Source organism: Dromaius novaehollandiae, chromosome 3 (assembly GCF_036370855.1).
Source record: "Dromaius novaehollandiae isolate bDroNov1 chromosome 3, bDroNov1.hap1, whole genome shotgun sequence".
Lineage (NCBI taxonomy): Eukaryota > Metazoa > Chordata > Aves > Casuariiformes > Dromaiidae > Dromaius > Dromaius novaehollandiae.
In genome coordinates this window covers 70,863,959-70,885,002 of record NC_088100.1, presented here as the reverse complement: position 1 = coordinate 70,885,002, position 21,044 = coordinate 70,863,959, and the positions used below count along the sequence as shown (strand labels likewise).

The window sequence follows — 21,044 nt, the reverse complement described above, 5'->3', positions numbered from 1 at the left end:
ATATGACAATAGATTACAGAAGTTTGCTTTTCACTATATAAAAAAGTACCCTTTTGTTTTCTTTTTTTCTTTTTCTTGCTCTTTTTTTTTTTTTTTTTTAATACCAATCTCCTATTAGCTTTACGGAATGTCCTCTGGTATTCTGGGATTTGGTGACTAACATTTCTGCATTCTCCTTGACAATCACCCTTATGATTTTTTAAATGCTGACTGCATTTCCCTCTCAGCTTTCTCCACTTCAAACTGAAGATTCTCAGCCTTTTTAGTCTTTCCTCATAACAGTTTCATCCCCTTGACCATTTTAGTTGCCCTTCTCTGTACCTTTTATATGTCCCTTTTGAGATGCTCTCTAATCTCAAGATGCAGGCACACCAAGATACATAGTAGCAAAATACATAGATATATATATCAAAATACATACAGATATACGTATCTATATCAGAAAAAATATGCCTTCTTTATGCTTAGTATTCTGGATGATACCTAACATTTATTGGCTTTTTTGATACCCACTTCACACCAAGCTGTTGATTTCAGAAAACTTCCAAGTGACTCTAAGATCTATCTCCTAGGTTTTAACTGCAAGTTCTGAATTCAGAATCATGTAAAACTGCTTCAGATTATTTTCCCTTACAGGCATTACTTTACATTTATATACACTGAAGATCATCTACTACCTCTTTGCCCACTCACTCAGTTTTGTGACAGTTCTGGAGTCCTTGCATTGGACCACCCAAGAGAGCTTTTTATCCTCTGCAAGATTTCACCCTGCACTTCCTTCTCCCCAACATTAAAAAAGATGTTGAACAAAACCAATTCTCACACTGTTTCCTGGAGGACCCTGTTATTGACTCCTTTCCATTCTGAGAAGTGACCATTAAGCCTTTGCTTCCTATACTTCAATCAACTTTCAGTCCATTAAGGGACCTTCCTTTCTTTCAATCCTGTGATGACTTAGTTTCTTTAACAGCCCTTGGTGTGGAACCTTATCAAAGGCTGTTTGAAAATCCAAGTATATGATGTCCACTTTATCCCCTTTATTCACGTGCTTACTGACACCATCATAGAACTCCAGCAGACTAGTTTGGTAAGGTTTTCCTTTCTCAGCAGTCTGTCCAAAATGACCAATGATATTATTTTGTATTATAGATTATCGCTTTCCCAGGGATGGCAGTCAGACTCACGAGTCTGCAGTTCCCCACAGGACTTCCTTTGGGGCCTTTTTGTAGATGGGCATTATAGGGTCAGCCTGACAGTCACCTGGCACTGTGGCCACCTTGACTTGCGGTAATTGCGGTTTGACCACTCCTCTAGAACCCTCAGATGAAGGCCATCTACTGCTGGTGACTTATTAACATCTAACCTAACTGCTTGGTCTAAAATTTCCTGTATATTCACCTCAAACTGATCTAGCTCTTTTGACATGCCTCCTGCAAAGAAAATGTCAGGTGTGGGAATTTTCTCATCATCTTCAGTGGAGAGGAACAACACAAATTCACTGAACTTCTCCGGTATGGCTTAACGTCCCTGAGTGCATCTTTTACTTTTGCTCATCAAGTGGTTCCACCAGTTCCCTAGATGACATCCTGCTTTTGACAGATTTAAAGGACATTTTGCTGTCAGCTTGAGCATCCTTTGGGAAGAATGCTTCAAACTCTGTTTTAGACCTCAATTTCTTGCTTACATATAGCCTGTTCCATGCAATATCATGGGTGCAGAGCCCCATCCCCACCTTTCCCAGCCTGTCACCCCAGCTGGGAGGCTCTGGGCCAACTGGTTTTTTATTGATGCCTGCCCAGGGCATATACAAAGGTAGAATTAAGACAAGAAACTCTGGAAAAGAAATATTTTTTAAAGGAAAAATAAAAGCATTTATTTTTAATTCCCACCTATAAGATTTCTATTGACTAATTTTTTGGGATGAGGGAAATCACTTAAAAAATTAAATTTATCAATACATATCAATTTTAGGAGAATATCGCCATGCTTGTTTACCATGGTCTTTTCAAGTTATAAAAGCATTGTACTGAGTCAGTCAGTTACCTTTGCATTGCTCCAGCTTTAACTCTACTTAACCGAGCGGACATTATACCAGGATGAAGCTGCACTAATCTCTAGAAATCAGATTCATAGTTTACTATTTCCAGTAAAAAAAGAGAGCAAAAGTTCATCATAAAAATAAAAAATTGTGCAAATAGATGGTAATTATAGATTAGATATACCTTAGACAGCTCTAATATATATGGTCTATGATTAAAGCAATAAAACAATTGCAATAAGAGTATATTTCATCCCAAAAATAAAAACAAAAAAACTCCCTCCCAAACAAACAGCAAGATTCCATATAATGACTCTCCTCATCATGTTTAGAAAGAAAAATGTGGATTTTTACTGAAGAATTCAATTAATATGTCCTAAATTTGACATTTTTCTATTAAATAGTTTGTTAGATCTTCTACTAATTTTTAAGTTTGGATTTCTTTTTTATATAATGTATAGATTAATTATCTATAGGTCTTCAGCACTATTCTCAACACTTGACTATATAAATCACAGTTACATCAGATTCCTGAATTTCTGACAATGTGCAATACACACACTGTTTACTTCAGTTTCACGATGATATCAGCCTCTTACTGTGTGGCCCCTATTGCTGATGCAAACTTTCCCATTAGCTGAGATGACGGAGATTGTAATTCAGAACTAGTGTCACTGTCATGGTCTGACTGGCAGAAGGTCTCTGTGAACTAACTTCTACCTTTACTTAGAAAACTGAACAGAACACCTATACAACATGTGCAGTGCTTAATGGCTTTGAACACCATGAACTATGACCGTGTATCTTTCTGATAATACGATTTCTCTCTCTGACATATGTCTTCTGCTCAGTGAGGCATGTTATTCTTCTCGAAGTAAAAAAAAAAAATTGCTAGGAATGAATGAAAAAGAATCAAATGAAAACGAATCTTGAAGAATTTCAGAAGTATTACTGTATATGTGAAACTAGGAATAAAATACGTGCCCTTCGCTTTTCAGAAATCATAAGCATACCAATAATTCCAATTTTTTTTTACATTCCAGTGAATTTTAATAAACTACATTCAACTTTTTCTGTTAGACTCCATCATAAGAACTGTAAGAAAAAGCAAGACTATTCAAACAGAAGCATTCCTTTAGTCACCATAAAATTATGAAAATCAAAATTTTAGCCTTCTGTACAGATTGATGTCTAAGTATTTTACTTATGTGAAATGGCAGCCTTTGCTTTTATCTTACCTTGGCCACAGCTGTGACATCATTAAAGTGTGTTTTTAGTTCTTCTTGAGCTGCTTGTCCAAAAGAATCATCCTCAGTTTTTTCATACAGTTCCACAGCTTTTTCGGTGAGTTGATGTAAATCACCAGAGTGATCCTCTATTTCAGAAACAATAGCTTGGAAGTGGTCCAGCTGAGCAAACTTCTCCTTCAGACCAATCTGTGGTTCTACAGGATGATCTGCTTTGTGATCCAATTTCTCTAACCATTGCTCCAGCTGATTCTTCCTTTCCAGATATTCATTCCACTGGCTAATCACTGACTCTAGACAGCTTACATTAAAAAACAAATATACAATACAGATGAAAAGTTTTGAAAGGACTAAAAAACAACAACAAAAGAGAAAAGCATGCTTGTACCTTAATTGGTATATTCTCTGTAGCTAGGTATGATACATTTAGAATATGCTATTTTCTTCCACCTTGCTTTAATTTTCTAGGTCAACTTAAATCCAAGCTATTCTAGACTTCCTCTGTTCTTCGGACTACTACATATAACCCAATACAGCTGCTTCACCAGTACAGGTGACGGCAGCAATGTCTGTCTCAGACTAATGAAAAGCACACTTCAGTGTCTGTCCAGCAAAATAAAATACAGAACATTACTGGAGCTCTTCATGTAATAAGTTCTCAGTCATAAAATTTACAGCAGCCTACAAAATTACTGAAAATGAAGATACACTCTGGCAATTTTGGAAGAACAAATCAATTATATGTTGCCCCATTTACAATTTATAAGAAATATACTCTTCTGTTATCTATCCCTCCTTCTATTGGATCTCCATATCTCTCTGGGACTTGTGTTGAGGAATGTTAATTCTGGTTCCACTGGATTTAACGGTAGGTAACAATGCTGTAACGGATTTCATCCAAAATGCAATAACCACCCAATCTAAATCATATTTTCTGACACAAAGTGGGTAAAGTCAGACTGAAAACTTAAAGCCTACCCATCATAATTTTCCACATATAATTCTATTATAATTTTGGAATAAAGGGAGAAAGTCACAGCACTGACTAAATCCAAGCAAGCAGGTACTCTGTGGAGTTCATCCAGGAACTGCAGTTTGCCTATATCATGGCTCCTACCACTCACAGCTGATATTTGAGGCTCAGACATCCTAGTGCTTAGATCATCTAGAACACAGACCCATGATAGTTTTCTGATGCAGGGAAAATTTTATTTTCATTAGCAAACTAAGGAAGTATGATCATGCAGAAGTTCACCAAGTGCCTGCCTCTATGCAGTAATGACTATGATGATGGAACACAGAGTACTTGTAAAACCCACAGATGAGAGCAACCAGGGAGAGGCTGCATCCTGTTTGGAGGACAGGGTTTGAACATCAGATGTTCTTAAAAGAAATTTAAAAAGATGGTATTTGATGATGAAAAAAGTGCTTTACTTAGGAAGCAGAAATCAAATATACAAACAGAAAATTGGGAAAAACTGTCCAAGATCAGTAGTACAGAAAAGCATTTGTAGACTGTAGTGGATAATAAACTGAACAAAATTAACATGATACTGCTGGAAAAAAAGGAAAATTTCATTCTGGAATGTATTAAGAGGAGTGTTGTATGAGGGAAATGCAAAGTCCTGATACTTTATTCAGAATTTGTAAGGTCTCAAATAGAGTTCAGAGGTCAACCAACTTTTGGATATTATCTTTAAGAAAAATGTAAGCAAACTAAACACAGTCTGCAATTTATTGAAAGAACAACAAAGATAAAAGCAGTCCAGAAACTATTAGTTTTGAGGAAGACTGAAAGAATTAAGACTTCTGTTTGTCTAGAACAGAAACTGAGGCCTTCAGATATATAAAAAAAGTTCTCATACAAGTAATAGGAATAACTTCCCATTTCCACAGAGGTTAGAACAAGAAGAAATCAGCTTAATTTGCAAGAAAGATGATACAGAGTAGCTATTACAGAAATATTTTAATTAAAAAACATAATGAAACACAGAGTTGAGAAATCTTCCTCCTTGCAGTTTTGTAAAGAAAAGTTAGATAAATACGTCAGATGTTCTTGGTCCTGCCCCAGTACAGGTTCGGTAACTCAGGAAGCCCTTTCTAGATTTTTATTTGTATGGATTTGTATGATTTTTATTTATTTTTAAATGACCATTTCATATGAAATTTGATTCATCTATTGAGTAAACTCATTGTCTTTTCTACAAAGGGATGTATTTTTTTCAGATAAATATTTTAATTTGATGATGCAACTTTCCCCTCAGATATCAGTAACAAAGGAATGGACTCATATGTGCTACAGAGTATCACTTCTTGTAAGCAAAGATGGCAGGGTCTGAACTGTGTTTTCCAGGGAGTTTTACCTCTGCCAGTTCACTGAGGTCTTGATGATGTCATTCCAAACATCCTTCAGTGTTTGTAGCTGGTTTTGTATCACCCTTTGTCCTTCCTCACTGCTGCTTCTAAGTGCTTGTTCTCCTTTGCCAATGGCCATGTTCAGCTTAACTTCCCCATCACCTTTGAGTAAGAGGATCTCCTGCGAGGCAAAAAAAAAAAAAAAATCAAATGTAAACTGATGGCAGGTGAAAGGTATACTTTCAACAGGAGACACCATTTTTTCTGAGCTGATTTACCACTTGCCCAGTGTGAATTCCTAGACACCCTTTCTTACAAGTGCCTGTCCCTTACTATGTGCTAGTGATGCAACAGCTACTCCCACAGCGATACAGGTATTTCGCTGAGTTGGTCATCCTAAAATATTGCCCACATTGCTGCAGATAACAAAAAGGTCAGCTAGAGGAAATCTCAAGAAAGCCCACAGCAGGATCATCTACACTGATGTCTTTCGTAATAGATGTTTATCTAATCCATTCTCAAAGCCCTCCTGTGATGCATATGTCACAACCTCTTTGTGTGAACTATTCCAGGGCTTCCCTGCCACCAGCTTTTTTTGGACCTGAATCCATATTTTCATAGTTGGCTATTCCTCATTAAGTGTAATACCTTGCACTCGCCCTACCCCTCCCTTTAACACCAGACTATTTTTAATACCATATCTCCCAATTTGTCAAGCTCACTTTAAATTCTAATCCTGTCCTTCATAACCATGGAAAGAAAGAAATAAAAATATTCATTTTCCTTTGATATGATCCTCATCTAATATTAGTCTTGATGCTGTATCTTTAGTTCTATAGCTCTTTACCTGAATTTGCGTCAGTCGTCTCTCTAGTGTGGCTTTGCTACCAACGGTGCTCTTTGATGATGCTAGTTTATCTTGAACATCTTTCACCCATGACCACATGCTCTGCAGTGCCTCCTCCAAAGCAAGATGCTCCTGGAGTGCAACCTGACATGTTCGTAGCTTCTGCTTGACAGCTTTGACCATGTTTTGGTAACTGGTGAGATGCTGAGAAGCCAGGTGCACTTCCCTCCCTGCACCTTGTCCTCCTCCATTTAAAGCCTGTGCCATTTGGGAGAGCTTATCAAAAGATTCTCTGCAAAAAAAAAAAAAAAAAGAAAAGAAAAAAAAAAAGAAAAAGAAAAAGAAAAGGGGGGGGACTGAAAATCAGTTTCAGAAAGCATATAATATTGTTATAGCAACTATTAAAAGCTAAGAATGCTGCTGACATTGTCATTGGTGGAGTAGGTGATTGACTTCATAGCTAATCGAGAAGTTAGCTGGGAGACACTGAAGGGAAATAAAGCAAAGTGCATTGATTAATATCTTTCCTTATGTACTGTACTATCTCTTCTACACTTTGGTGCTCTAAATGATCACACTAAAAACTTCATGCTGCACATTTAAGTTAAAAGTTAATTTCATTTTCTTTCAGGCTGTCAGATTTTCTAGTTCTATATGAACTGCTACCTTTTTGTACCTGTCAAAGCTTCTGAGTAGTTAGTTTACAGTCTTTGACAGGAAGGAAGGATGATGGAAAGGTCAGACCATTTGTCCAGGATTAGACACGGAGTCTGGGATTACATAAAAGGTTCAGTAAAAGGGATTAACACTCTAGCCTTATACAGTCTCAGTTAATCACAAACCACTGGACCACCTGTCCTGTTCCCTCCAGATTACAGGGAATTTGCCCCAGACCAAACGATCTTGCATCAGTCTCAAGGGGATAAGTAGGGACTGAGTGTTTTCTTTCAGCAGGCTGTGAGGCTTGAACAACTGAACACTATTTTTGTTCTATCTTCACGAACCTAACAATAAAAAAAGAATTTGAAAAACCACAGTGTTCTAAAAAAGGCAATTACTTCATCTTCCATTGGCTAAGTCTGAATTCTAGAAAGACTTCACATAGCCAACGTGGCTGTTATTTGGGCTCTTAATATATAGTCAGGTTTACATGAGAGTGGATCCTGCTAACCCCACTGGATCCAAATATCATGGGACAGAAAGGGAAAACAAAAAGGAAATAAAAATAGATGTGTCATTTTTAGTATTGCTTTTAATTAGAGATGATATGATACTTTACATGTTTCAATTATGAATGAAGTAATATAAGCTCTTCTAAATGAGAAATGAGAAATTGGATCCGACTTCAAATTCAAATCTGCTTAAAACTAGAAGTATCTGCATTCAGCCTCCTTTCACGGAGTATGTCCCAACACCTCTGTCTATCTTTCACAAGCACTTTCCACCCAAACAGTTTAGTTTCATTGTTGCTTTATAGGAGAAAAAAGTAATCTTTTTTTAGGAAATGTGTTTCACACTACCTTGAAGTCAATAACTCTTCTAGGAACTTTTCCACTTTCTGCACCTCATTTCTCTTCTCAGGAATAAGCTGTTTGCTCTCTCCTGATGCTTCTGTGCTTATTCTTTCTTCCATTTCATGTATCCACAGGCTGAGTTTCTTGTGCTGATCCTCAAAACTACAGAACAAATAAGTATTTCCTTAAAAATATTTCTCAGGTGGAGTAAAGTTAATAAGAACTTCACTCAGAACTTTGGATATCCACAAGAACAGGAAAATTAAGCTAGGTATCAATTTAATGCCTAGTGAATGAGAGTTGTACGCAAAACATAATTCCGCAGTGACTACTAATCTAAAAATATTCATCAACTCTCTAAAAATGTTCAGCAAACCATGGGAACTACAGTGGGAAAGAAGCCTCCAAAATTTAAAGTGGCAGTACTTTTATTTATTAGTATATTCGATAAAGACAGACCTAATAAAAATCTTTCCAAATGCTTCTAAAGATTTAGGCTAAGGTTACAAAAACAAACAGAAATGAGCAGAACTGGGTTTTTACTCAATATTGACATATACAAAATTTTTATGAGCACTTGAAGTGTTGTGCTCTCAATTTCTCTGACAGAACATGATTGGAATCTGAAGTGCTCAAAACCAAGCAAAACAGGCTTTGGCTTTAAGCTCCTATATTTGCAAATCTTTTCTTTACACGAAGGCAGACCAAAAATTTCCATCTCATCTTGCTGCTTTATTCATTAATGCTACAATAACTTTCCCTTCAATTAGAAACAGTTTTGAACTTAATTATGGCTAAAAACATTTGAATCAGGAAAATCCCTCAAATAATAATTTAAGAGTGCTTTCCTACTAGCTCCTTAGGAAGTATGTCTGTCTAGAATGGGACAGGACAAAAGACATGCTGTGCAAAAAGCACACTATCTTCAAAGCCACCTTTTCACACCCCTTCTCAGAAAGAACATTTAAAATTACTGTGAACCCAAATGCTGACTGGGGATCACATGAGCTACACAGATCTTCCACATATGTGATCCTAATCTTCCATACTTTAAGCAAATCAATACCCTTGGAGCAAAACCTGTTGCTTTTTTAGTGGAGATCTCTGTTTTCTCTTAAACGATTCCAAAGGAGAGAGCAAACAGGACTAGAGTGAATAACTGGAAATCATTTCAAATTGTCTCGAATTTCCACAGCCTGAAGATTTCATTCAGCCTATCTGAGGCTACTTGTATCACTCACCTTCCCAGGTCTGAGGCACAAGCTTCCAAGGCTTGCTTATCTTTCAGACACTGTTTGAGGAATTTCTGGAAGTTCTGGGTAGACTTTTCTATTTGCTCCTGGATATGGCTCACAACTGGTTTGGGTAAACAAGTATACAAATTTTCTCCTTCCTTACAGGCAGCTTCTAATTTGTTCTGTCCCTCACTAACAGAATCCAGCACAACCTGTGTGATGAAAGAATACAGTTTCAACATGCAAGATGTAATAGCTAAAGATAAGCAATATTTCTACTAGAAGTGGCTAAATTTCCCCAAGAAGATGAGAGTCAGGTCTAGCTAAGGGACAAATTCAAAGCAGATCTTTAAAATGAAATTTTATTAAATGGCTTTAAGATTCACAGAGTTAAATGTTCCTATCTGGTCCAAAGGCATCAGTTTGCAATAGAGAGACCACTATCTGATCTGCTTGTGCTCTGTCCCACCAGAAAACAGCTCAGATAAGCTTTGACATAATCATGAATCTAAAGGACAGAACAGTGTAAGAAACAATAGGAGAAGGAAGAGAAGATAAAGAAGGGAAAAAAAAGATTAAATATCAGAAACAACAATAGTTTAGTTATACATATACCTTCCAGAAATTTTCTGAATGGTGAACATACTGGTTTCCCCGTATTTCTTCTACAGTATACATTGCTATGTTGAACAATGCTTATTTATCTTTTTGAAAAAAGTGATAAACACGTCCATAGCTATAAAGTAGATTAGAGTTATAACTAGATACATACAGTTAAAATAGCTATTACTATTTTTTTGATTTGTTAACTATACCTGCAAATCATGTAGCTTTGCCTCTATGACTTTGCTGTCTCCAGACCTGTCAGATGATTCTTTTACTGCAGTCTTCACACCAGAAAACCATTCCTGGAATTCTTGCATAGAATCTTATTTAATAAAAAAGTACAGAGAAGAGAACACCTTTCAAGAAGCAGCATTATTGACAGTAACGTACATCTGTCTTCCACACTTTATTTATCTTTCAGGAAAAGCCTTCAAATGCTAAAGAGATGAGTCTCACTTCCTTCAATGACCTTGGAGGGTAGGATTCATTTCATAATAAGTTAGATGTCTCCAGTGTAAACATCTAAATTTGAGCAGTCACGCTATGTTCCCCTTTATAGTTAATGGGAAAAGACAGGCATTTCAGTCTGTGATTTATCCGGCTTAATTTAACATTGGATAAATATTTCCTTTAAGATTAAATAAATGCCTATTTTTCTCTACCAATCACCCAGTAAGCCCAGGAAGTAGCTCAGGTGTAGACATCATAAACATCTTCATTTGGTTAAATCCCTCTCTGAATAGCAAAACATAAAGTGTATGTATGTAATACTTATACGAAGAAGGGGGAATCTATGAGAATGTGAGGCAGCAACAGATGAATTGAAGAAAGGCAGAACTGAGCTTGCCTTTCATGACTGTCGAATGTTTAAAGATGAATTTTATTTTTGCAAAACACATTGTTTTGCAGCAGATATGAAATGAACACTTGGTAACAGGACTTTTTGAAAGGCAAATACAAGAATAAAGTTGTAACTGCAAGTGACATCACTGGAAACACTGGCAGGCTGTTCTTTGGCAGAATGATTCATGGCTGCAGGCTAACGGCTCATATTAACAAGCCTGAAGACTCACTGAGGAAGTGTTTTTCCAGGGACTCTTGCATGCTGGCCTGTGTCCTGGAACAGAGCTGATTCACAGCTTCATACTTCTTTATTAATGCAGTGACAGTGCCACCAAGAGTCTCCAGCTCCACAAAGTGGTACTTGCGACACAGGCTGTTGAGGTTCTCCTGGGTCGAGTCAATGCTGCTCTGCTGAAGCTGAAGGTCTCTCTGTGTCTCCTGAGGATGAAGTTACAACACAAATACTACATTTCTGAAGAAAAAAGAGAACCATCTCTTTTCCTCAAGCATTCCTGCTCCTCCCACTTGCTCCTTCCTCCTATGGTCTATTGCAAGCCCTAGACAGAGTCAAGGAAAGAGGTACTGGATCGTGTTTCCTGAATTTTCTAAATGAGATGGATCTGTGAAACTGAAGAGTCAGAACAGAAATATGAAATATGATATCCTTCTGTGCTTTTATACTCTACTTTAAAAATAACAATTTTCAAGACATAATGAATAACCTTATTTTCAGCAAAATCTGAAAGGATGCATGAGATGCACTACGCCACTGATGTTTGCTGGGACTTCTGAATGAAAGGGAGCTTTTGTCTGTCTAGAGAAGAACATCTATCCTCAAATTAAATTTGAATTGGCTGGTATATCGTGTGTTCACAATAAAAAATGGCTTGCCACATTAAGATGTGCATAATTGTATGACAAAAGAATTGTTGCATATGAGGACTTATGAGAACTTCTGAGGTAGAAGCTTCTGTTAAACTGAGTTCGGCCCAAAGTCTTTTACTTTTGTGAGTTATAAATTCACAAAAATTGCAAGGGCGTGGACAGACATGTAAGCATGCTGGAGTAATAACTGAAGAGTTCAATGTAATGAAATGGGTTCTTGTCACAATAAAGACTGTACTATTCCTTAAAATTTTTTAAAAGGTGTGTAATTCACTATGAAGTTGATAGATCGGAAATTTTGGTCACTGGTGGAACTTCTTCAAGAATATGACTGTACTGTTGGCTAGTATTCTAACAGTTAGACAGCATATTTTTTCTCATCATTTTATCATAGATAAATTTTTTCTCATCAAATGAAAATTAACATGAAATATGATACTTCAATGTTGTTATACTTGATTAGCAAAAACTCTGATAAAAAACAGAGATCACTACATAATAAACAGTATATTCATCTTCTTCAGCACTGACCTTCACTTTATTTAGAGAGTCAGGGTTCAGGTTACGTGCACAACTTAACAATGTCTCTTCCACTGCTATCAACCAGTCTGTCATCTGATCGATAAGCTTCTGTAACCGAATCTTCTGAGTATTGAAATCTTTTAATGTCTCTTCTGCTGTCTCTGACATTTCTTTGGCATGTTCCAACTTTTGCCTCAAATCTGATTCTATGAACTGAAAGCAAAATGTAATTTATTAAACCGTTAAAATGAAACATTTCTCATGGTAACAACAGAACTGAAAGTTTATGGAAAAAATGGAAAGCAGGCAAGTGATAGACAATGATCATTTTGCTCTCTTTACATCCATAACTATAAATACTTACATGAATAAAAAATGGCAGCCATTCAGGATCAAATCTTAGCTCTACAGAAACCCAGAGAAGGCTTACTAACTTCCAGAAAGCCAGACTGCAAACTGATGTGTTATTATCCACCTCTGAGAAATAAAGAGCTGATCTCTTCCTTTTACAACATGTCCCATATATATAACATGACCTAAATACAACTAATTCTATAAAAAGAAAGATCAATTGGTAAGACTTAGAGTGTGGAGGCTTAAAGAATTTGTATGTAAGGCTGAATAAAATTGAAGACAACACAAAAAATACTAGAATATTATCCCTTAAGCTCTTTAAACACAGCAATATGTGTAATTATAATAGATGTTTGCTGTCTACATTTTACTAATGAAAAGCAGATCAGATCCCTCAAAATAGGATAATATCTATAAATGAGCAATTGCTAAGACTTCTATTAAGGAATTCATCTCTTTTTATGTTTTCTGGATGTGACCTGATCATACTGTAACTTACTTAAATATATTCAGCATTTGAATGTGTTCAATTAATTTGCAGATTTATGTTTTATTTAGGAGTTTTGTTCTTAAATTTACATTTTACATTTATATATCAACTACAGTTATTTTATTGTAACTATGATGTAATCTTTTTGTATTTATCACATTCAGTATTTGGAAATGGGTGTGTGTTGGTTAATAGCTACATACTGCAAAATAGTAGTCTAAGCTTTATTCTATAAGTGGATGGATATCAAATTTGTGAAAAAATGTGAAACCCGAAGTTTCTGAACCTCTCATGTAAAAGAAACAACTTAGGGAGAATACAGGCATTAGTGAAAAGATGTGCGATGTGCTATAGAGTTCTCGGGTCGTACTTTGTGATATCGTTTCCTAAAATATCTGAATTGCCAATTTAGGCTTATGTTTGTGGTCATGGCATAATCTGGAAAAAGCCTGAGTGTTAGGTTAAGTTCAGCTAAAATCCGATGACTGTTTTTGAAAGAAATATCTATCGAGATACTTCCCTGATTGTGGAAATCCCACAAGTCAGCTTTTAAAACTTTTGACATTGAAATTCGATAATCTCACATAATCATTTTCCATTTGAAATCAAACGTCCAAAAAATAGTATTTTCATGTGCCCTGTTCTCATATATTTATGTGCCCTAAAACTTAAAAAATAAGGATCTAGCCAGTCATAAAAGTTCAACAACTCAAAGTTCCTCTTTTATTCCTTTCTAGTAACAGTTGGTTCAGGGCACTAATTCCAATCTATCAAAGAATACTTCTATTCCACTACCTACTACATTATAAACCTTTCAGAGAGGCAAACTCTGTATATACTCATGTATGATAGGGCTTAATGCTGTGCAATGTCGAGAATACCTGAATCATACCTGAAAAGTTACCTTGTAAACTATTTACAGCATTTAGACTTAATGAAAAAAAAAAAAACCTTCTACAACTCTAATCTCCAATTATAACATCCTTATTCAGAAAAAGCAACAGTGACAACAGAAATATGAAGGAACAGTAACCACGATACATAATAGTGCCATATACATTATCTTGAAAGGTAAAGGCAGTACAGGAGAGACAAAGTGCAGGAGTTTCTTTTTAGTCATTTGAATACAGACTGCAATGAACAATGTCTTTAGTTTACCTGAAGATCTGCAGGAGGTTCTTGACTGTGGGTCAGTTCTTTGAGAACTGAAATTTTAGAACTAAGCTGCTCCAACTTCAGTTCCTTGTCCTTGACTTCAGACTGTAAAACAAATATGGTCAAAATTTCATACCAAACAACAAAAAGGCTTCAGAGCTTCAGATGGATGCTCCATCAAATGGAAAAAAGAAAGAAAGTGTAAACAAAGTTTAGCAATTAAAGGCAAACACAGTTCTATTAGTTTTCTTCTCTAAAAATCTCCCATCTCCTTTTCTTTAGTTGATTGAGTTCAGAGATTTTTTTCCCCTCCATTAAAACAACCAAACACATTTTAGCATTTAAAATGCTCTAACAGCTTTAGTTTCTTAAAAGTGGCTGAATAGAAATGAGAATGTCATTGTTTATTTGAGTGGAAAAATCTACTGTGGTTGTTAGGTTCTACTTGATGGAATGCAGAGTATAATACATGTGCTCTCTGGTTTTTATTACAGAGAAGTGAGCTCTTGGAAAAAATTAGACACAGAACTAAATTTTATGCTCAAAAGAGAATTAAAATATAAATGCTGCCATGCACTGACGTATCAGGACCCTGCATTGATTCTGGATATATAGATCTAAGTTATAAAGAAATATTTTATTTACTAAAAAATAATAGCAACCAGAAAGAGAAAATCATGATTTGCATATTGTAATTTTGAAGTATTAGACAAATAACTGGTGCGAGTGTCTATCCTATTACCCAGACATCCTTTTCTAGAAAATTCAAACAGATCACTGACTAAAATATTGGACCAAAGATTTAAGGATAAAATTACTACATTTAACTTCTACCCTGCCATGATAGGAGTTCAGGTTCAGAAGTATCCTCAGGGGTCACTTTGCACTAGAGGGATATAATATGGGCTGACATGGGAGAGAAAGGAACAACTGCTCCGGCCCATATAAGAGGTACTGAATATTCCTTTCCATGCTCACCTATTTCTGATTGCTGAAATGGCAGGACTCTTGTGCCAGTAAACAGACTTTCCTCTTGCCTTTGTAAAAAGACAGCGCAAAAAAAGTGTGATGAACTATGCATTCTGTGACTGCAAACATATGCACAGTCCTCATGCCCTCTGCTGTTCTGACCCTCCTCTGAATCAGGCACACCTGTGGTTCAGGCACTGGCTGGTCTTACCCCAGATCCGTTTTAATACTGATTAATTTAGGTGGTCTCACTGCTCTAGTAAACAGAAAGGTATTAAATACAGTTTTATCCTCAGCAAAAAACTGCTTTAGTACCATTTCATATTTCATTGTATTGCTTGTATATGTTCACTATGCATCTTCTTAAGTGCATTTTTGATTTCAAATTTAGTAGAGTAGGAGTCATTCTATGGTTGATCTGTTGTATATTTTAAGCCAATGGCGGCAGAATGCTTTCTGAGCACTGGCTATATATCTAAAGTAATTTAACACTATCCAGAGAGGAAAGATATAATGTTAGTGAAACTGTTATAACCCAACATTAAAATCTGCCCTTCAGTCTGCTATGCCTTTTTTATTGTACTGTCTGAAGGATCCAACTTCTAAGACAAGATTTTTAAAAACTCCTAATTTTTTGCTTAAGCTCAGCTGAAGTTGTCAAAAATTACCATCAATTTATTTTGGAACAGAGTTTGGTCTAATGCTATGCTTTTTGAAAATTTTGTTCTTGTAAGACCACATTGTCATGTATTGCTACATGACTTAGATTTAGTAAGAGGTATATTGTTCTTGTTTCTGTCAGAAGAAGCCAGCTTCAAAAGAAAGTCTGGAGTTCAGTCAGCTAGCCCACTGGATTAGTGATATCGTTGACTGAGCAGAAGACATAGTGATCTACAACAGCACAGCCTTATATGTGTGGCTGTTACCAGCTGAGAATTTGGCCCAGAAGATATTGACATTTTTATCACTGATTTACAGGTAAGCACCTGGAACTCTTTCAGGATGACCTCCATTCTCTGACTATTACTCAAGTTGCTGATGCCTTCATTCAGTTGAGAAATGCATTTATTACACCATCCATCCATTTCATCTCCGATTTTCAGTATGTCATCCCACAGAGACACACTTACGCTCAACCGGTCTATGTTGTCTTCAATCCTTTCTGACACCTTTTAAAAATGGAGAACATATCAATACCATTCAGAAATTACATTCAGATTTCTTTATTTTGAGCTCAATTGTGAGACAAAATTAGAAATTCTAGCATTAGAAATAACTAGTGAACCTAGGCAAAATAATTTTCCTCTTAGAAATATGCCTAAGTTCAAAGCAATAAGATATTGTAATTCCAACTTAGTTTCCTATATCATAAAAGTAACAAAAATCATATGTGACAATTTCTAAAAATCTCCACATTTTTGACTAGGAGAGAGTTTTATGTTCAAATAAACTTTATTTTTAAAAGCAGTTACATTTGTCTTTATTAAGTAAAATAAGAATTTGCTAATAAAGCTGTATAAATATGAAAACGTAAAATATGAGCTTTTGTATCATGTTTCTCTGCTATAATACTGTCTTTCTCAATATATTCCATCTTATCAAGATCTTTTAAATTTTCAATCCTTTTAACTTAATACAAGCTACCTCCTAATTTATTCAGTCCAATCTACTTTATTGAAATAATACTGATGTACACTAAGTGAGAATCCAACCCGAATTTATATTCAGAAGTGTGCACTGAGCTAATTTATATCAGTTGCATTCATACATTGTTTGTTGTAAGACATCTTTATAAATCTAGCAAATGAATGTCGTGACTTTGTGCATACAATCTACGTCAAATCCCTACGAATACCCTTCTAAGCTATATTTCAAAGTAAACTTTAGTAAACAGTTGCATTTCAAGATCCTAAGGAAATACTAATACCGCAGCATTTGCCCATCTTAAAAACTGTATTCAGTGTACAAACATCAGATTCTTACATCGAGCCATTTGTCCACTGTACAGTTCATATCTGTCTTCACCACAGTGGGGTCACAGTTACGAATTCTTTTCAATTCCACTAACAAATGTTTTCCTTTATTGGTGAAAGTATCCAGGTCTTTTTGTTTATCACTCAGATCATTCTTGGCAGCCTTATGCTGTGAACATAAATATTTGCTTGTTTAATGAAGCCTTGAAGAAAGAAAGAAAGAAAGAAAGAAAAATCCAGCTCTCCAGTCACCCATCTCTAGCCCCACGATATATGGGATGCATTTGATAAGTCTCAGTCAATATGCCATCCAACATTTAACTATGTCACAAAACACAGAGTAATGGGGATGGTTCTTGTAGTAAAAACTTAAGATTTTTCTCATAATTAAAGCACACAAGTGGGAATAATAAATTCTAGATTTTTCCCACTTGGTAACAAGCTATCTGTGGGACTTTAGGCAAATAATTCTAGATTTTTTTATTCTTCGGATACCCCATCTCTAAAATTGAATAACAACAATACATCACTAACTAATTACTATCTAAAATCAGTTCTTGCATTACAGAAAGGTAAGCAGATGGTGTTGCTAGCAAAATTTAGAATTGTAAAACCTGTCACCACTGGACACCCTGGAAGACAAAAGTACAAATGTGTTGAAAAAGTAATTAGACAAAATCATGGAAGGTAATTCCCTGAGGGCTACTAAATTTGCAATTGCAGGCTAAGAGAAGTCTTTAAAGAATTGATTGCTGGAAGATGTGACAACATACTGGGGAAGGATCACAATAAACATCTCATACTTTTTCCCTTAGCAAGTCCTACAGATCAGCATTAGAGATAGGCTGCTAGTCTGGATCCAGTATGGCCATTCTTATGCTATCATGGTACACTGTCAAGAATTGGGCAAAGTATTTGTTGTGCTCCAGCTCCTTCAGGTCCAGTTATAACCATCATTGTAGTAATAGGGCATTTTTCCACAAGCCAAGGCTCACATTAAAGAAATAAATCATATGGAAGTTATACACAGTTCTTTATAACACTGACATTGCAACTCTTATGGGCTAAAATTAATCTATGCTCTGTTCCCCTTCTTAACTTGATGAATACTTGGCATGTATTTCTAGCTAAAATGTCTATTAAAAAGAACCTAAAAATATGCATACTTTGGAATGATGGTTATACAGTTCTGACTGCTGAAATTTTAATGAAGAGCTCAATAGGCTTCCAAATGAAATTATCCTCCAAATGAATGGAAAGAACTTAACTCAGAAATTTTTTTTAGGCTGATCATTTAAGAATAACTTGGGCTAATACAATTTGAAATGTTAAAAATATAATTCAATGAAATGAATGGAACATAGAGATCCAACTTCCTTATCTCAACGGCCAGTATCAACACTGTATCCCTTCGAACACAGTAGTCTTAGGGAAAGAGACAGATATAAAAGAGTGGCAAACTTCAGAAAAAGAGACAGATTGGTGTTCAAGGAGATAGCAATGCTTTTTTTTCTATGACAGAGAATAATATTCCAGCATCAGCTTTTTCTTTCACTGGCTTTTATCCATTCAAAAAATTATCCAATATGGAAAAATATTGAAGTATGACGACTGGAAATATCTTCTCATACTGTGATGGGAACATATTTTTTCATGTATTTTATATAAAAAACAGGTTTCCATATAGCATAGCTTTCCATATAAATTAATATTTTACATTTTTAGGTGTTAAAATGTACTTTAAAATAGCAACAATTAAATACACATTAATGGATCTCACCAAAAGTGCCGAAAGGACTGTATTCTTTCCTCTTTATCAGAATCAGTAGGATTTAAATTCTGAGTGTCAGTTTGACAAGATTTTACAGTAACTCAAGGAACTTTAAACATAGCTCAAAGGCCACTTTTCAAACAGAAAAATCCACAGAAGTCAAAGATCAGTTAAATCCCTCAAATGAAAACACTTATAATTACCTTTGATAAAGTTTGCCTGACATCATCATGATCCTTCCAAATGGATTTGATCACAGAAGCACTGTCGGCACTGTCTATGACTTTCGTTACCATTGACTTCAAACTCTGATATTCCTTCATTAGGTCGATAAGAACACAGCACTGGTCCTTTCTGAAACGGGAAAAAGCTGTGTCAGACAGGACCGCTCATTGTATTGCTGCTGAAGCAAGAGAATGTGACATAGCAATTCATCATGAGGGTGCAAGTAGGAATCAGGATGGGGTGCTAAGTATGTTTTGGCCAGCCAAGAGCAAAGATCTAATACTCTAGGTATGTTTAGTTGAAGAACAGTGTCTGTCAATGAAAGGAATTAGGGAAATGTGGTATTGCTAAGAAAGAGAAGCAATCATTTTAGAACCTCTTTTGTGAATGCTCCAAAGAGCTCTCTAAAATAATCAGGTGCAGGAAGTTCTGCAAGTATGGGAGAGAGAAAACATTTTAAAATAAATAAGATGTTATTAAATTAACACTTTAAACAAACATAATGTTTACATTAGAAAGGAATCACGAGGTACATGAGTATCTTCCAATTTTATGTATAAAGATGGCACTTACTGTCCCAGTATGTGACAGTCTAACAACACAGTTACCCTTACAACACATCTATAAGATAGTGCAAGTATTTTAATACTAGGCATTCTTCACTTCCAGGCATCTATGTGAAAGTTACTTACTTTACTATTACTAAAGACTTATTGATGTAAGAAAAATGGGTTGTGGCAACATGAAATCCAGATCAGCAACAATGCTGAAGAAAATCGAGTGATGGAGATTCTTGAACAAAACTATCCTCTTCCACTCACTCCAGACTTACACATCTTGTCAACATACATGACAAAACTAGACTGAGTTCAACTGAAAACACCAGAAATGTAATTACCATAGTTGTGAAGAGACTTACAAGAGGGAATGCACATATGGTTAAGTGGCAGCATGTTAACAAATATCTGGATGGTCTCAATCAAAACAAATTTGATAATAGTACAGTATAAACCAAAGGAATTTTTTCTGAGCACAAATAAACATTTTTTTGAAATACTATTCCACTACCTCAGCCTAGCAGTTACATGGGTATGACCAAATTGCACATGCCCCTGCAAGTATTAGTCAGGCTTTCAACTGTTTCACTTCTGCACTTAGACCAAAATTATGCGCAATGAGGATGATGTAGCTCTGAATGGATGTGGCACTTACTTTACCACAAAAAAGCATGAAAATTAAAAAAAAGAATATCTGAAGTTTTCTTTTAAAAATGATGAGTAGGCAGTTAAGACCAAGAAAAGATTAAGAAGAAAGCTTATTTAGAGGATACCACTGATATACAAAACTATCTCATATCACTGATCATACTCTAATGACTGCTATGAGCCTGGTGCCTTGGGCAGTCCAAAAGACTTAAATCCAGGAATGATTTCAGATCATTGAATATAGGATTTTTGGAAATACATACACAGTACACAAGGAAAATGCATGCTGCAAGGAAAGTACATTTTAGATAGAATGACAGTGTAATCTTAATGGAGATTGCTTATCTTTCAGGCAACTAAACAACAGCACACAAGTAAAAGCCCAGTATAGGTACAATTAATGTCTTGAGGACCTATCTCTGTCTTTACTAATAATGTAATTTCAAACTGTACGAATATCCTAGTTTATAGTGTCTTTTATGCTTTAACTCAGTATTTAACATGTAGACTCTCTTTTTTATTGGCAAGCGATTAAACTCAAATAATGAGCTCTCTCTCCCTCACTAAAAGAAGGATACTCTTCTCTCTCATTTAAAATCTAAGATCTACTTACTTTTCATGTATAGCTTTCTTGGTATCTTCCCACAGAGATTCTAAGCAATTTATCTCTTTGTCAACCTCAGGAGAAAGTGTTCCATCTTTTTGGGCTATTTGTTTTGCTTTGTCCATAAGCCACTGGAGTTCATGCTGGTGAGAATTCAATTCCTCATCTAACTGGTTAAAGATCCTTAATCTGCAAGTTAAAATGCA

The 21,044-nt window shown here is 35.6% G+C and overlaps 1 protein-coding gene across 1 annotated transcript in view; it reads right to left on the bottom strand.

Moving 5' to 3' along the window:
* SYNE1 (spectrin repeat containing nuclear envelope protein 1) overlaps positions 1-21,044 on the bottom strand; it is a 306,387-nt gene that overhangs the window by 162,539 nt on the left and 122,804 nt on the right. The window contains exons 39-51 of the mRNA XM_064509137.1: positions 20,848-21,027; positions 19,008-19,158; positions 17,044-17,202; positions 16,047-16,229; positions 14,095-14,196; positions 12,102-12,305; positions 10,916-11,123; positions 10,052-10,164; positions 9,243-9,448; positions 8,008-8,163; positions 6,488-6,779; positions 5,649-5,821; positions 3,277-3,586 (exon numbers count right to left, since the gene is read on the bottom strand). Of these exons, the coding sequence (XP_064365207.1) occupies positions 3,277-3,586; positions 5,649-5,821; positions 6,488-6,779; positions 8,008-8,163; positions 9,243-9,448; positions 10,052-10,164; positions 10,916-11,123; positions 12,102-12,305; positions 14,095-14,196; positions 16,047-16,229; positions 17,044-17,202; positions 19,008-19,158; positions 20,848-21,027 (2,437 nt within the window). The remainder of the gene's footprint in view (positions 1-3,276; positions 3,587-5,648; positions 5,822-6,487; positions 6,780-8,007; positions 8,164-9,242; positions 9,449-10,051; positions 10,165-10,915; positions 11,124-12,101; positions 12,306-14,094; positions 14,197-16,046; positions 16,230-17,043; positions 17,203-19,007; positions 19,159-20,847; positions 21,028-21,044) is intronic.